The sequence below is a fragment of the Colobus angolensis genome, unplaced genomic scaffold, assembly GCF_000951035.1.
Source record: "Colobus angolensis palliatus isolate OR3802 unplaced genomic scaffold, Cang.pa_1.0 Scaffold13, whole genome shotgun sequence".
Classification (NCBI taxonomy): Eukaryota; Metazoa; Chordata; class Mammalia; order Primates; family Cercopithecidae; genus Colobus; species Colobus angolensis.
Genome location: NW_012114252.1, coordinates 6,070,220 through 6,087,282, shown reverse-complemented (window position 1 = coordinate 6,087,282; position 17,063 = coordinate 6,070,220). Strand labels below are relative to the sequence as shown.

Sequence of the window (17,063 nt, the reverse complement as noted above, 5' to 3'; positions counted from 1 at the left end):
TAACTATTAATTATTCCACATGATTGGTGCCTGCTATTCCCACAATGCACATATTGTATTTCTCTGTTTAGGGGAAGTTGCATTTGCCAACTTTCTATTGATTTACCTAGATTCTTGGCAATTTTTTTTTTGTTTTAAATAACATTGGTAAGAGTTCAGAGGCAGTCACAGATAAGTGATGGCATGCCCTTTTTACCCAACAGAAGACTCTTGAGAGCTTGGGAGGTTGTCAAATGGTCACATAATGAAGGAAGGGAGGATGGGGTGATGTGGACCAGTAGGGAAAAATGCGTAGTGCTTGAAATGGGATAATAGAAAATGGGCTCATGAGCTGCAACTTCAAAATAATTTCTGGCTGTGTTTGCCTAGACCCTCTCCACTCCTCTCTCCACGAAGTTAGATTTTCCCACATCTCCTTTCTTCCTGGGGCCTGGAGCAACTCCCCGTGTAGTTGATCAAGGCCAAGATCCTAAACCTCCATCCAGCAGCCTGGACATTTTTACTGGCTTTTCCTTCTATTTTCCAGCTCAGCATTTCCCAGACTGCTTTGGAGGCCACTTTTCCAGGGGCCTGTAAGGATGAAAGCTCTTGGCAATGCCCTCATTGGGGGAGGTTCTTAGTATCCACTAGGATAGGAAAGATTCTTTTTAGGTTTCACTCAGAAAATCTTTCTAGATTGGTTCCACCCAGTGTTTGCCCAGCCTCATAGGAGCACAGAGATTTCAGAGGCAAGGCCATGCAGGATGCTAAGACACTTTTTTTTTTTTTTTTGGAAAGAGGGTCTTACTCTCTCGCCCGGGCTGGAGTGCAGTGGCATGAGCATAGCTCACTGCAGCCCCAACCTCCTGGGGTCAAGCAACCCTTCCACCTCAGCCTCCCGAGGAACTAGGACCACAGGCTCACCCCACCACACCTAGCTTAAGTTTTAAAACTTTTTGTAGAGACAGGGTCTTACTATGTTGCCCATGCTGATCTCCAACTCCTGGACTCCAACTCCTGGACTCCAGCGATTCTCCCTCCTTGGCCTCCCAAAAGAGCACTGACCTTGAAACATGCATGTGAAAGTTTAAGTCTGGGCTCTGCCCCCTTCAGCTGTTTCAATTAGGGCCAGTGACTTTACCTTTCTAGACTTGAGTTTTCCTATCTGTACAATGGGGCCAAAACATGTGTCCGTAAAATTGTGGCATGGACTCAACAAAATGAAGTGCATCTAGTACACAGTGAGTGTTAATTTTCTAAAAGCAAGCAAATGAGGAAATGCTGGTTTAGGTGCCCTTATATACTCATCTCAGGCATGGATACTTCCTGCTCCTTTATTTGATCAGCATACCCTGTCACCACTTCCAGGCCGTAGACTTGGAATGTCCTTCACCCCAATTATCAAGCCTTTTTTTTTTAATTTTTTATTTTTTTGAGATAGAATCTCACTCTGTCGCCCAGGCTGGAGTGCAATGACATGATCTCAGCTCACTGCAGCCTCTGCCTCCTGGTTTCAAAAATTCTCCTGCCTCAGCCTCCCAAGTAGCTGGGATTACAGGCGCCCGCCACCACACCTGGCTGATTTTTGTATTTTTATTAGAGATGGGGTTTTGCCATTTTGGCCAGGCTGGTCTCAAACTCCTGACCTCAAGTGATCTGCCTGCCTCGGCCTCCCAAAATATTGGGATTACAGGCATGAGCCATGGTGCCTGACCTCAAGCACCCCCCACCCTTTTTTTTTTTTTTAAACTTCTCTGTTTAAACAACTACTGAAATTGCTTTAAGCACCTTTCCTTCAATTATTGAAAACAAATTCTTGAATTCTTTTTGTCCAGTCTATGATCTTCCATGACATTATCTCGAAAGATGAATATATCTGTGTGTCTCTGTCCTCTGCTTCTCTCCCTTTCTTTGCCTCCCTTCCTCTTTCCCTCTAATCCCCATCATCCCCCTTCTTTTTCTCAGTAAACATTTATCAGTAAACATTTCTCAGAGAACCTGCTAAGGGCTAGGGATTGCGCTAGTTTCTGGGAATATAAAATAATTAAGATGTGGCTGGGCACGGTGGCTCACACCTATAATCCCAACACTTTGGGAGGCCAAGGCGGGTGGATTGCCTGAGGTCAGGAGTTCGAGACCAGCCTGGTTAACATGGTGAAACCCCGTCTCTACTAAAAATACAACATTTAGCCAGGTGTGGTTATGTGGGCCTGCTGCTCAGGAGGCTGAGGCAGGAGAATTGCTTGAACCCGGGAGGCAGAGGCCGCAGTGAGCCAAGATTGCTCCACTGCACTCCAGCCTGGGTGACAAAAAAAAAAAAAAAAAAAAAATTAAGATGTGCTCTCTGGCCTAGGATGGGCCAGGTGGCATGTGAAGGACAGGACTGCAGGAAAAATTTAGTACTGAGGGTCAGAGCCACTCTACAGGAGAAGCCTGAATCCTTTATCATTGCTCATCATGTGTTACTTCATGTTATGTGCTCTAGTTGGCTCAGCTGCTCCCAGTATCAGCATTGTCTGGGGTCATGAGCTCCTTTGGGAACACAGATGAAGCACCTAGAGCAGCCAGGGTCAGGATCTACCGTGATCAAAGATTTATTCAATGACTTGATGTGCATGGATAGCATCCGGCCAGCAAAACAGGCAGGGCATGTACCTGAAATCTGGAGAATGAAGACATTTGACATGCAGCTTACAGACAGATGCCTTTCTTAACTTTTTTTCAGCTCCTGTCACATATAGAGAAACTTCGAGCCTCAATGATAGATGATCTAAATGCAAGCAATGTTTTCTACAAGAAAAGGATAGAAGAGCTAGGGCAGAGACTTCAGGAGCAGAACGAGCTGATTATAACTCAGAGACAGCAGGTATGTCTGGCGACAGTGTGGCACCGTGCTTCTTTAAGCAACACAGTCTGTCTAAGAACATGTGTTTTTTACTTTAGAGCATTTGTAAGTGGTATAAGGTGAGGAAGATGGAATATTTTTCCCCTTGTGATTGCTTGTAAAAGCTAGTGCAATAAAATACATTTTTTAAAAGGTATTTAAAAGTAATATGTTGAAGATTTATACAGTTAAAGTTCAAAATTAATTTGATTTGAAGGTAAATAAGAATTTCATTCAGTAATTACCCTGAGAAGCAGCCAAATCCAGATGCAACTTTAAAAAACTTTTTTTGTTATTTTATTTTAGACTCAAGGTGTACATAGACAGGTGTTTTACATGAATATATTGTGTAATGGTGAGGTTTGGGTAATAACTTTTGCCTCTATGCTTTTAAAGTCCACATGCCCAATGTCCCTGGATAATTTAGTGAAAAGGTTAATTTACTAACAACATTATCTGTCCATTATCCCATGTGTGTGTCCCTGTCTAACTTCAGACAGATCACTAGAAGACTGTATTTCTTTGCAGATTAAAGACTTTACCTGTAATCCATTAAACAGTGTCAGTGAACCCAGAGGTAAGTGGATGGGATCCTGGTGCTGGCGGCGAGGGGACCTCCCCAACTGCGCTGGGCTTCAGAAGAATGTGGGTCCCACTTGTTTATGTGTGCTAAGATGGCATTCTTCTTGTTGTATGAATTTGGTAGGTCCGTCCTCTATTATTCTAATTTGAGAGATTTGTTACCACAACCCAGAAAGGTGAAGAATTGAAAAAATCTAAACTATCACGTAGTTGTTTCATTTTTTTAATCAGAGTACTATTAGGCACATAATACCTACTTGGGAACCATTTGCCTCTTAACTTATACACTGTAGCACAGAGTTATGTGTATAAAAGCACAGGGTCTGTTGACAGGTTGGGTTCACCTACCATCTCTGGCACTTCATAGCTTTGTGAATCTCTGCCTCAGTTTCCTCAGCTTTATAGTAGGAATATGAATAGTGTTTCAGTCTGTTTTCTCTGCTATAATAGCATACCACAGACTAGTATTTATAAAGAAACAAAGTTTCTGGAGGCTAGGAAATCCAAGTGCATGGTGCTGACGTCTGGTGAGGGTCAGCCTATGGTGCAAGGCATCACCTGGCCAGCTAATGCATGAGACAGAGAAAGGAAATTGGTCCAAACTCATCTTTTAAAATCAGGAACCCTCTCTCAATAACCAACCCATTCCTGCCACTATTGCCATGTAACATTGTTACAATGGCAGTTAAATTTCAACTTGCATTTTTGAGGGGACATTCAAGTCATAGCAAATAGTAACTACATCATAGGCTTGTTATGAGGATTAAATGGGATAATATACCTATTAAGCCCTCATTAAGTTAGCCATTATTATTGATATTAAGCTCTTAGTAGGCCAGGCACAGTAGCTCACGTTTGTAATCCCTGCACTTTAGGAGGCCAAGGCAGGAAGATCACTTGAGGCCAGGAGTTCGAGACTAGCCTGGACAACATAGCGAGTCCCCCTTCTCTAAAAACAAAAAATAAAAAATGAGCTGTGCATGGTGGCAGGTACCTGTAGTCACAGCTACTCAGGAGGCTGGGGTGGAAGAATCACTCGAGCCCAGAAATTCAAGGCTGCAGTGAGCTGTGATTCCACCACTGCACTCAAGCCTGGGTGACAGTGTGAGACACACATCTCTGAAAAAGCAAAAACCAAAGAACTCTTAATTATTCTAAAGTGCTATAAAGGCTTGCTGCATTTTTCTCAACTGTGGCTGTTTTGGGGTTATAGGTTTGTTCTATGCTTAGTGGGAATATGTACAACCTACTGACTGCACCAGTGATAGCCTGCCTACCTCCCTCCATATCATTAAAGAACTCTCTCTCTCTCTCTCTCTCTCTCTCGCCTTCTCTCTCTGTCACACATACACACAGTAAACCAGTCAAGACCAGGGCAACAGCTGACTTTGCAAAATAAAAATAAAAATAAAAAAGAGACCAGAAGGGAGACTGGAAGCCACAGGTTCAGGGTCTCACTTCTGCCTAGTTTTCTTCCCGGTGATTCCAGTCCTGGTTCCTGCACATCTCAGGTTGTTGAGGCATCTTTGTCTGTTTGAGGGATGCCAAGTGGGGGTGCTGCTGGGGTGTATGAGCTGAGTTTCCTCCCTCTTGTTTTGAGATAGAGTTGAGGAAAGAGGGTTGTGGTTCCCTTTAACTCCTCTCCAAATAACAAGAGCTCAGGTAGGGAGGAATACTTGCAAAATTAACTAGATATCATAAATATTTGACTGCAAAATAATTCTGGGAAAAATTTAGCTTCAGAAAGATTAATGTTACACGTACTTATTCTCCTGGTGATGTGCTATATATTGGTACATTTCATTTATTGTTTTTCATGGGGGCACAAATTAGGATAAGGGCTACAAAAATTTAATCCATAGCTTGTGATTTTTTGTGTTCATTTATTTTTCTGTCATTTCAGGAAATCCTTTAGCCTGGCAGGCTTTTGAATCTCAGCCAACTGCTCCAGCTGTGCCTAGTAAGTTCCTATAATAGATGCAGGACTCCAAAGGTATCTTTAAAATGCTAAACCAAAACATAACTTTTACTTACTATTTTTCAAGACTTTTCTTTGAAAACCAGTGTATTTAGAGATCGCATAATGATTTATTTTGATTCTTGGTTTTGACCTCGTTCTAAAACTCAAGACTGAATATCCACGTGATGTTGTGGTGATTTTGATTAGCTATAGCTATTATTTCACAATTTGTCTAAAAAGGGATGACTGAAAATTCCTTGGCATCACTTTAGTTTATACTTGTAGACTTCTCAAAGTGACACACTGGGTGACTCTGTGACTGTGTGTGGTGTCACCACACTTTGAAACTGCTGACACTCTTACTGCTGCAGGCTTTGGCAGGTGTCCTGTCTGTCCTCACTTGTGGTCAGCCTGGCCATCTGCTCTATCTCCTGGAGTTGTCAAGATTCTGCAGTAAACCAAAAGGACATAATCTTTACAGTTTAGAAACTGACAGATCGTTGTTTAAAAATACTAGCTGAATAGTTGAGATAGTTTTGCTTCCATTCAGGAAGGAGTAAGGGCAGATAGCTGTGCCATGTGCACGGCGATATGACCACAAGAGAGTATGGGCTGAGGCTGAGCGCAGGGAGACGGCACCACACACATGGGCCCAGGGATCTCAAGAGCACTGTGTAGTGACCAAAGGACATTCTTGACCATGTTTTGGAATTTGGCACTACTGGCCAGAAAATGCTGATGGTTTTAACCTCTCAGGCTTCTCGGAGGCTTCTTGAAGCCTCTCATTGCTTCTTGGAGCTGAAGAAGTTAAGCGGTAGTTAAGGAGAGGAGCGGAGTTTAAGTGCCAAGAGCAGGGTTGAGAGAGTAAGAGATGCTGAATGTACAGCTTATGAAATGAAGGAAAAAACACATTTCAGAGAAGGATGGTCAAATACTAAATTATTCAAACAAACAATCTTCAGCAGCTGACCAAACTCAAATGTATATGCAGAAAAAAAAAAAACAAAACCCAAGGCTATATTTAGTTAGAGTGGTTTCCTCCAAATGCAGTATGCAAAATTATCTATTGGAATGTGGGAAAAAATTATTAGAGATTATTATTATGTATTAATAAGTCTCATCCTTTTACTTTTTTCAAATTTTGTTTAAAAATGTACATATTCGTATTATAGTACATATAAAATTCATTTAAATAAATATGTGTATTTCTGGGGGAACTTTTACCGATTGGGGAATGTTGTCAAAAACTACGGATGCCACTGGCTCTAGAAAATTCCAAAAATAATAAAAAAAATAGGCCCATAGCCCCATAGGTAGAGGTCCCTTCCAAGTGAGGCCCTGGCTCGTCCCATTCCTCTTCCCAGCATACAAAAGGATCTAAAAGCCAAGGTTCTAATGATGGCAGGGAAGTTTTCATCACTGAAAAGAAAACATACACTCTAAGATCAGAAAATCTAAATCACAAAGTGAAAGTCAGCTTAGGAGATACGCAATAAATAAATCAGACCTATACCCAGTAAAATGAAGATTTGTAATGTCTAATATAAGACAGATATGGTCAAACCTGTTGATTCCACCTGTCTATACCCTTGGTGATTTAGACACTAGTCAGTCATTTACTGATTTATTACCCTTTCATAATAAGGGAATGAATTCTGTAGTTTAGAGAAAAGACCAAATTGTGATCAATTTTAACAGCATCAGATCTTCTGAGTCTGTAAGCTGGAATAATATCTAGATCAGGAATAGTTAGTATTCTGTATTTTTTTTTTCCTGTAAAAGGCCAGATAGTGATTTACATTAGGCTTCACAGGCTAGATGGTCTCTTTTGCAACTACTCAGCTCTGCCATTGTAGTGCAAAATCAGTCATAGACAATACTTAAGTGAAGGAGCCATGTTCCAATAAAAACAGGCAGTGGACTGGGTATGTCTCATGGGCTATAGTTTGCCAGAACTTGATCTAGATTATGCAAGTTGCAAATGGGTACGAAGGCAGTATTTCCAGAGTTTGTTAGCAATTTACAAATAGGAATTGAACACTTTCACTAGAAGCCATTGTGAAGATAAAAAATGTATACCTACAGGGCCAGGCGTGGTGGCTCAAGCCTGTAATCCCAGCACTTTGGGAGGCTGAGATGGGCGGATCTCGAGGTCAGGAGATCGAGACCATCCTGGCTAACATGGTGAAACCCCGTCTCTACTAAAACTACAAAAAAACTAGCCGGGCGAGGTGGCGGGCGCCTGTAGTCCCAGCTACTCGGGAGGCTGAGGCAGGAGATGGCGTAAACCTGGGAGGTGGAGCTTGCAGTGAGCTGAGATCCGGCCACAGAGCGAGACTCCGCCTCAAAAAAAAAAAAAAAAAAAAAAAAAAAAATGTATACCTACAGAAGTAGCTGATGGCCGGGCGTAGTGGCTCATGCCTATAATCCTAGCACTTTGGGAGGCCGAGGCAGGAGGATCACTTGAGGTCGCCAGTTCGAGACCAGCCTAGCCAACATGGTGAAACCCCGTCTCTACTAAAAATACAAAAATTAGCTGGGCATGTGCTGCATGCCTGTAGTCCCAGTTACTCAGGAGGCTGAGGCAGGAGAGTCGCTTGAGCCCAGGAGGCGAAGGTTGTAGTGAGCTGAGATCATGCCACTGCACTCCAGCCTGGGCAATGGGAGTGAAACTCTATTTCAAAAAAAAGTAGCTGAGGTTTGTGGCCAGTACTTTTTAGGGTAAGATTAGAATTAAAAGTCTGTCTTGATAAAATAAGGAAGCAGTAAACTAATAGACCAATACTGTTTAGTAAAAACAAACTGGACAAATAAATAGTCCAGAGAGGACTCTCAGATAAGAATTGTCAAATATTTGAAGAAGGCCGTGGAATCTAATTTTCTGGAGAAATTTAAATTGGAGAGCATTTAGTTTTACTTAAGTTGGGCAAACCTCTTTCCACAGGCAGTGACTACATTAATAGCTTCACATAATGTCTTCCAGCCCAGTGATTAGAGTACTTTTCAAAACTGGTTTATTGTGTGTGAATGTTCATTGCAGCATTATTCATAATAGCTAAACAGTGGAAACAACTTATAGGTCCATCAACTAATGAAAGGTAAATAAAATGTGGTCAGTTTATAAAACAGAACATTATTTGCCCATAAAAATCCATACTGATATTTATATACATGCTACAGCATGGATGAACCTTGATAACATTGTGTTAAGTGAGCAAATCCAGATGCAAAGGACCACATATTGTATAGCTTCATTTACTATATGAAATGTCAATAATAGGCAAATTCATAGAGATGGATAGTAGATTAATTGTTGCCTGGGGATGGGGAAGGGGCAGAAATGAGGTGTGATGGGTACTGGGCATGGGTATTTTGAGGGAGGTGATGAAGAAAGTGTTCTAGAAGTGGACAGTGGTTGTGGTTGCACAGCCCTGTAAATATGCTAAAAAACCACTGAATTGTATATTTTTAAAAGGTGAACATATCTCCATAAAGCTGTTATGAATGTAAGTTTATGTTAGTTGTGTAATATCTTTGTCACTTGAAATATTTGTCCCTTATGGTCTGTATGTATCTTGACTAATTTGAGGCATATTTGGCTATCATCATGTTCGGATGCTTATGCTTTAATTATGGAACCTCTGAGTTTTTCCTTTTTATGCTGTTTCAGTGAATGCCCCAGCCCTGCACACTTCAGAAACTAAATCTAGTCTGCCAATGGCACAAGGTAAGTTTCAGTAATAGTCTCAGCGTTTTATGTGCAGTTGCCACCCGGAGTTAGATAACTTATTAACCAAAAGTGATTCTGTGGAGGTAATTTATAATAAAACAGGAAACATTTTAGTGATTGCAAAAGCAGTTATTAAAACTGCAGTCTTCGTGTGTAATATTGTTGTAAACTGGACATATCCCCCAAAGTCTTAAAGTATAAAAGGTGTATATAGGTATAAAAGGTTACGGACTCACAAGTAGAGATTTTAACTTGAGTAGTGTCTTAATTATTTATGATTTTTGTGGAAAGTAGTAGGTGTTGGGTAAGAATGGTCTGCTACCAGACCAGCCAACCAGCACATGCCACAGGGCGTATGTGGTTGTTTTTATAACTTTCAATGTGGCAGCAAGTCACCTTTTCTAAACAAACAGTTTGAATGACTGGTTGGGAAAATCTAGAAAAGACATGTAATGGAAACTAAAGGAAATGGGTAGGAACCACTGAGTGAAATCATTGCCAGGGTTCAGTTCTTGGACCAGATCAAAAGGGTGATAATTGTTATTAACATGATCCATTAGATGGGCTGAATATTTGTAGCTGTATTTCACTTTTTTATACAGTTAAAGTGATTACAGTTTTTATAGTATGTTCTTTAATATGTTTTCCTGTGGTCTGTTGGATATTACAAATGCATTAAGATGGGAGAAGGGCTATCTTTTTCCTGTCTCACATACCGTTGCTGTGGAATCCAATGATTACTTCAGTCTTTTTCCTTTTTGGTCTTTTAAAAAGGTTACACTTAAATCCATGATCTAACTGGTCAGTAGAGTAGCACTTTTTGTCTTCATAAATACCATAGTCTGTATACCATGAACTTTAGTAATAATCCTTTTTACTCATGACTGACTCATGAAGTGTTTATTGCACCTTATTTTTTTTTCCCGAAGATCACTTCAGGTGGATCAGTTGTCTTGTGTATGTGATCACAATATGTGATGTATAAATTCTCCACATATTGATCTTCTTATTTACAAGTGTTTAGAGCATGCAGTTTTTTCCTTTAGACCAGTAACAGATAAAAAAGCACGTTGGACATAAATAAATTTGCTTTAATATTGAATGTATAAGAAAAGTATCTAGCAATCATTCGGTATTCATATTATTTTAAGTCAGGTCTAAATCTCTCCATTGCGTCCTTTTGTAAAGCACTACTGGGCACTTCTCTTTTGTACTTCAACAGTGTATTTTAGTTTCTTTTACTTCCCCACCCCTCTACTTTGTTATTGTTAGCTTTCTGTATGACATTACACAAGGTCCCAGTTTCTTTGTCATATATTTTTGTTGCTAACTAAAGGACACCCTGGTAGGTACATTAAGCTGTCTGGGGTTAATTCAAGGGTTTGGACAAATTGATCATTTCTAAAGCATGTGTTCTTGGAGACCCTACCCTCACTGGCCCAGAGTTGCATGAATCAGTCATGCCCCCTTCCTGGCATCTGCTGGGATTGAAATGCTAGTTTTAAATGCCAACCAGACCTGGCACAGGGCCTTCAGCCCTTGGATGGGGATCAAAGCTGATTTGTGAGCATCTCAGTGGGCAGGAGCTAGGAAGAGACTTGGCCAGGGCCCGCCAACGTCCCCCACCCCATCAGGCCAGCTTCCCCAGGGCGGCAGGGGCAGGGCAGGTTAGTCATGGATTGCATAATGTTTATTCACCCGTTCACTCTCTGTCCCTTGTTCCATCTCAAAGCTTGATGAGGTTCTTTACCATGAAAAATCTCACGATTCCTTACCTTTGGGGGTTGGGTCCCCTGGGAAACAGAGTGATACAGAAGTTTACAGGTGGGACGGGGGTTGCCCTCGGACAGCACCTGTGAGAGAAGCAGTGTTGGGTGAAGGGGATGTTAAACCCAGGTGCAGCTACAGTGGAGGCCTCAGCCAGCCCTGCCTCAGAGCTACAGAGCTGGGATGAGTGCTCCGGCTTGTCCTCCACTGAGGCAGGGGTGGGGGCCATTGCCCCTTGCATTGATTTGTCATCTGATGGGGGCTGCCCCAAGGAGAGAGTGAGCTACAGCAGCCTGGAAGGAATTCCACTGTAAGCTGCTAGGAGCCAACATTGCCAGTGCTTCTGTCCTGATAGGATCTAGGTAAAATGGGAGCCCTGATGGCTCCCTGCTTTCAACTCTGCTACGCAAGCTGAACAGTACAGACAGTAGGTTCTGATTCAAAGGCAGTTGATAGGATGAAATACGGGTTCTGGAGAAGATAAACAATCAGGTTCTGATTCGAAGGCAGTTGATAGGATGAAACACGGGTTCTGGAGAAGATAAACAATCAGGTTCTGATTCAAAGGCAGTTGACAATGAAACACGGATTCTGGAGAAGATAAACAATCAGGTTCTGATTCAGAGGCAGTTGATAGGATGAAACACGGGTTCTGGAGAAGATAAACAATCATGCTTGATTCCCATCCCCTAGTATGTGTTTTTACTGGACAAACCTCAAACAACTTTTTGTAGTATTTTCACCACTGGAGACCACTTTGCTCTTTGCTCATGGAGTTGTGACTAAATGGTGGTATTAGGATGCCCAGAAAATAAAGCAGACTTTGTTGCTGTTAAACTGGCCCATACACCAATTGCTTAGGTTGCCTGACCTGATAATATGGCCCACTTTTAGAGCGACGAGTGCAAAATAACCACTTTCCCCAAAGTCTATGGGCACCTGCTAGGTTCTACCTACATGTGAAGCCCTCCTTTAATTTGGCCTATAAATTGTGAGGGGCTTGTGTATACATGACTTTAATTGTATATAGCTACAATGATGACCACAAAAACTGGAACCTTTTTTTTTTTTTTTTTGAGACTGGGCATTTCTCTGTCGCCAGGCTGGAATGTGGTGGTATGATCATAGCTCACTGCAGCCTCAACCTTCCGGGCTCAAGTGATCCTCCCACGTAGTTGTGACTGCAGGGTTGCACCACCATACCTGACTAATTTTTAAATTTATTGTATAGACAGCATCTCATTATGTTGCCGAGGCTGGTTTCAAACACCTGGACTCAAGTGATCCTCCCACCTCAGCCTTCCAAAGTGCTAGGACCACAGGTGTGACCCACTGCACCCAACTTAGAAACATTTTTATTAGACTTTACAGTTATTATGTTTTGCTCTCAAAGCAAGTATTCTACATCTTGAAATACTGAAACTCAACACAAGCAATAGTTTATTGTCCAATACATGACAGGTGGTGTGCTCCAGACTTCTGGTGTATTGTGTCTCTTGATGGAAAGAAAGATGGCTTCCCCCTCTGGACACCACTGGCCCAAATAGTGTTACAGAAGTGGGATGGGGACTGTTGAAAGGAAGTCTCAGTTCAGTGGAATTCCACCCTTTAAAGGAGAATGGGCCTGTTCCCTGTCAGGTGACCATGCTTACGTGCAGTCACAAGAGGAAATGTCTGGATATGCCAATAGGATCTCCTAGACATATATCCTGGAAAAGCTCAGAAGAGTCTTCAGTGAACATGTCTTTGACAGGAGCTAACATGCCACATGTAGTTGTCTGTTTCTCTAGCGGTGTTTCGTCACTGCTGCTTTCCTTCCTTCACCGACCACTGGGTAATGATGACTGTGGGCCACTCCTGAGGGTAATGCCAAGGCGGGCATGACAGAGATACAGAAATGAATCAGAAGGTAACTTCTGAATCAAATGTAACTTCCCCAAGGAACTTATAGCTTATAAAGGAGACCACATGTTTATAATTATGGTGCAAGGTGAGAGCCACTGAGAAATGAAATGGGTATCCAGGCAGGGGAGAGATTTTCTCCATTTGGGAGACTCTGGGAAGACTTCCTGGCATAGCTGATATTTGGCCATTTGAGCCGAGTAGGAGGTGAATATATTGGGATGGCATCCTAGGCAAAGCCAACAGTAAGAAGGAAAAGGTGGCAGGAAAGCACTAGATGTGAATTAGCAGTGCAGAGTAATTACTTGGCCACGCAGAGAGAAGAGGAGGAGATGTGAGGGAAGTGAGGTTGGTTAAGGGCGTTCATGGCAGCTGTTGAGTGCCAGGCTGCAGCTGTCCAGGGTCGTTCTTGGGGCAGTGTGTAGCTGCTGAGTGTTCTTGAGGCTGGGTGTGCAGAATTGGAGAGCTGTGCTATGGGAGGCTTGGCCTGACCAGAGCGTCTCCAAAGAATCTGAGCTGGGGAGACCAGTTGTGGGTGTGGGTAATCCTGCATTTGAGATTCCTCCCCAGGAGTCTGGGTTGTGGTGACGAGAGTGGAGAAGGAGTGGACAGACCAGCGGTTTGGTGGAGTTGGCAGAAAGGCTGAGCAGGTGATTGGGGACCAGGGCCAAGGCCAAGGAAGGTCAGAGCACAGTGAACTCTAATAATGGGTGGACAGAGGTGGCATTTGAAGAAGTCAGGAAGACAAGCCTAGTGAGCGCCAGTGGGCAGGCATTATCACTTTGTGGCCAAGTGCCCAGAATTTGGAAGCAGGCAGTCCGGATTCACAGCCCAGCCTTAAGCTGTGGGCTTAGGGACTTTTCCTACCAAGTGCAGAGAGCAGCCATGGCTACCGTAGTGGCCATTGTGATGGGCCAGCAAGGCACAAGCCACTGAGTAAGCTCTGGCCAGTGTTAGCTTCTAAGGTAGGCACAATGAAGTCCAGCCGAAGTCAGCCAGGGGCAAAAGGGCAGGGCTAGTTAGAGGACCAAGATCCTTTCTTCTGGAGACAATGGCAGGAAACTGACAAGGATTTTTTTGAAAGCCTCTGGCAAGTACATGGGAGACTCAGACCTCTGAGTGTTTTGACTCTCTCCCTGGATCTCAGCTCAGGACAGGTTCTGGGATGTTTGAAGGCTAGACTGGTAGCTTACAAAGCACGAGCAGGGCAGGTCCTTCCCTCCTGATACAGGACATCAGCCTGCTTGTTTTGGGAGCTGGGATTTGGCCAGTCTCACTTTCCCAAGCCCTTGTGATGGGAGCCATGTTCGGCAATCTCCCCTCCTACCAGAACTCTTCCTCTCTACACAGAGGGAAACACGTCAGAACCTGGCAGTTATCCTGACTCTAGAGAAATAAGTCATAGGAGTATCCCTGCAATAAAATAATAAATATGTGTGAGATGATTTCATGGAAATTTTAGTAAAAATTTCCTTGTGACCTTGTTTTGATCACAAGTACAATAAAATACAAATGGTGTGACTTTTTAAACTCTGAAATTAGTTATCCTCCTTAAATCTCTGTTTTCAGCTATTCAAACTAGTCATATCGTCTATTTGTATAATTTTTAAAAATCTTAATGCTCTATAACAAATTTGAAAGCACATTTTTGGTGGTCAGCAGTTGTGGTACCTGGTGGGCTTAAATGCTTCTTCATGGCTATGTCCACACTTCAGCATTAAGATGGTCTTAATCATAGGCTGCATTCCAGAAGGTTCACTTGAAAGTAGTTTCAGATGCATTTCTCCCACACAGCCAATGTTACATACATTGACTAGGTTGCTGGCTAAGCTGTAAGAACCCATCTATATATACCTAAATCTGTCTCTCTTTCTCTCTATCATCTCTCTATCATTTATCTATCTGAAATAGAGTTCTAGAAATACCCTTTAATGAATAAAAAACCAGACCCTTTAAAGTGGGAAGCATTAAATTTGAGATACCACACATGTGGATCCCTGCCCAGCCACCTGATGAGCACTCAGTAACTGTTGGCCATTTTTACCCTGGCTCGTCACCCACTCCCGGGTCTGGTGGTAGAATGAAATGACCTCCCCACTTGGAGGTAAAAGTGGAGAGCTGGTGGGGGGAAGTGCACTGTATCAGTCTCCAAGCTGAAGGTGAGTGAACCATGCACCAACTTCGCTGGTTGCATTTCATTCCATGTCTAATGCCTGACCACCATCATTAAACCTTCACCCAAAACCTGACCTTCCCCATGAAGGAAATTTCCTTCAGTTGATGGAATAGGGTTTGGTTTTATGCCTGCTGCTGGCAGGTTTCCTTGTGTATACATATAACATTTCTCTGGGAATAGTCATCCAAAGACCTCATCTCCCGTGAGTGCGGTTGCTGCTCTAGGGTGAGATTGGGAAGAGTCCTTCCTCATCTGCCCAGCTGTGGGTCCAGGGCATTCTCCAGCCCCGGAACTAGGTCTTAAAATGTATCCATGCAGGTGTCGAGAATGGCTCTCCGTCTTGCTGCTGACCTCTCTCCTGTCATTCCCCTTTTATCTTCTTGGTCTTACCACTTGAAAACCATGGGGTTAGCACCGGGAACAAGTGGGAATCCCAGGGCCTTGGACATTTTTTATGTTTTTGTAGTTGAAATATTTTCATTAATTTTCTGTTTAGCCACTTGATCGAAATACTTTATAAGTAATGAAGATCTTTTGCAGTTGTGCCCTTGTGTCATAAAAGGCTATTGCATACTAGGTTGATGAATAAGAAACTCTAACCTAATTATTTAAAACCATAATTTCTGTAGAGTTTAGTTAATGGAAAGTACATAGAAATTGAAGATACCATGAAAAGGTGACCATCTTTGACTGATTGCCCCAACATTTTTTCCTCAGTAAATATTTGCTATTTAGGCATGATTAAAATACCATGGAATTATATCTTTCCAAATCATTTGAAAGGAAACTAATGTTACTTTGCTGTTGTCCTGTTTGTACTGTTCTTATTTTTCCTTGTTAATAGAACAGGCATTCTCGTCGCACATACTGGAACCCATAGAAGAACTTTCAGAGGAAGAAAAAGGTAACAAAGGGCTTAATCAGGTTTACCTGCGCATATTATATTTATATACCAAAACCCAGGCCTGGAAAATATGAGCCAGTGGTTTTTATTCCACTACATCAAAATTAGGAAAGACATTTAGATTTGGATTTTATTTCCAACCCACATGGAGTATTCTGTTATCCTATTCCCCTAACATTCTGTTCTGCTTTCCTCTGCTACACAGTATTCTTATGCAAGCAGATAAGAAATTTTCTGTGTCAGGGAACTTGAAAAAATATTTAAGTCTTTATTTTAATGCAGATTTTTCTGATGAGATGACATGTTGACACACACATGTGTACTAGATGATCTGAAAAGATTTGAGTCATAGTGGTGATTTATCATAACCTTAATCTGAAATGAATTGGTGAAATGCTTATTTCCAAATTATTTTTAATAGCAAGAAAAGCATAATGTCTAAGTTCTGGATGTGAAATATTTATGTGCAAAACAATATCTTTATGGTGGAATTTGGGAGCTGTCACGGGTGTTGGGAGATAATTATTACTGCTTACTCATTTTATTTGATAGTCCTAAATATTATTTTCTGTTGATCAGTTTTTAAAATTTATGAAGAAAGCTTTACTTATGAGGAACATTTTCTAGTGCTAGATTTGTAGATTTTGAAAACAATTATATTTGAATCAATTTATCATAACTTTTTCTTATTAATTATAATAATGCACCATATATCACTTCTTTAGGAGAATTTAAGCAAATTGTCAACACTTATGTGGATTCTGGTTTTGTCATTTTTGTCAGGAAGAGAAGTCAAATGATATGTATTCTAATATGTAAATTCAATATTTATTATAACTCTTCCCGTGTTCTCTAGACATTTACCAGTTTTTTATTTTTATTTTTATAAGGCTACAAATTGAGAATTGACTAGATGAGGCATATTCATAATACCTATATGAGGTATACTTTCAAGTCTAATCTTGCTGTGCTAGTGATCAGTCACTTTTTGATGTTTTTATGGGGTTTGTTTATTTTGCTTCCATGTATCTTTGTAATTTGTCTTGACTTTGTATATTTTAGACAGACCATTTAGCTTAGGATTGCATATCTTCCTGTCCCAATAGTTGTTCATGTTTGGCACTGATTTGGAAGAGTTTGGTTTTAGTTGCTTCATTTTCTTCTTATTTCTTTGTAATT

The 17,063-nt window shown here is 41.6% G+C and overlaps 1 protein-coding gene across 2 annotated transcripts in view; it reads left to right on the top strand.

Annotated features, from left to right (window-relative positions):
* The window catches only part of DZIP1 (DAZ interacting zinc finger protein 1), a 63,731-nt gene that overhangs the window by 29,560 nt on the left and 17,108 nt on the right, over positions 1–17,063 (top strand). The window contains exons 11-15 of one of the 2 annotated variants that reach the window (XM_011933795.1): positions 2,705–2,845; positions 3,392–3,440; positions 5,349–5,405; positions 9,076–9,132; positions 15,825–15,884. In XM_011933795.1, the coding sequence (XP_011789185.1) occupies positions 2,705–2,845; positions 3,392–3,440; positions 5,349–5,405; positions 9,076–9,132; positions 15,825–15,884 (364 nt within the window). The remainder of the gene's footprint in view (positions 1–2,704; positions 2,846–3,391; positions 3,441–5,348; positions 5,406–9,075; positions 9,133–15,824; positions 15,885–17,063) is intronic. The other variant, XM_011933796.1, reaches the window with a different exon arrangement.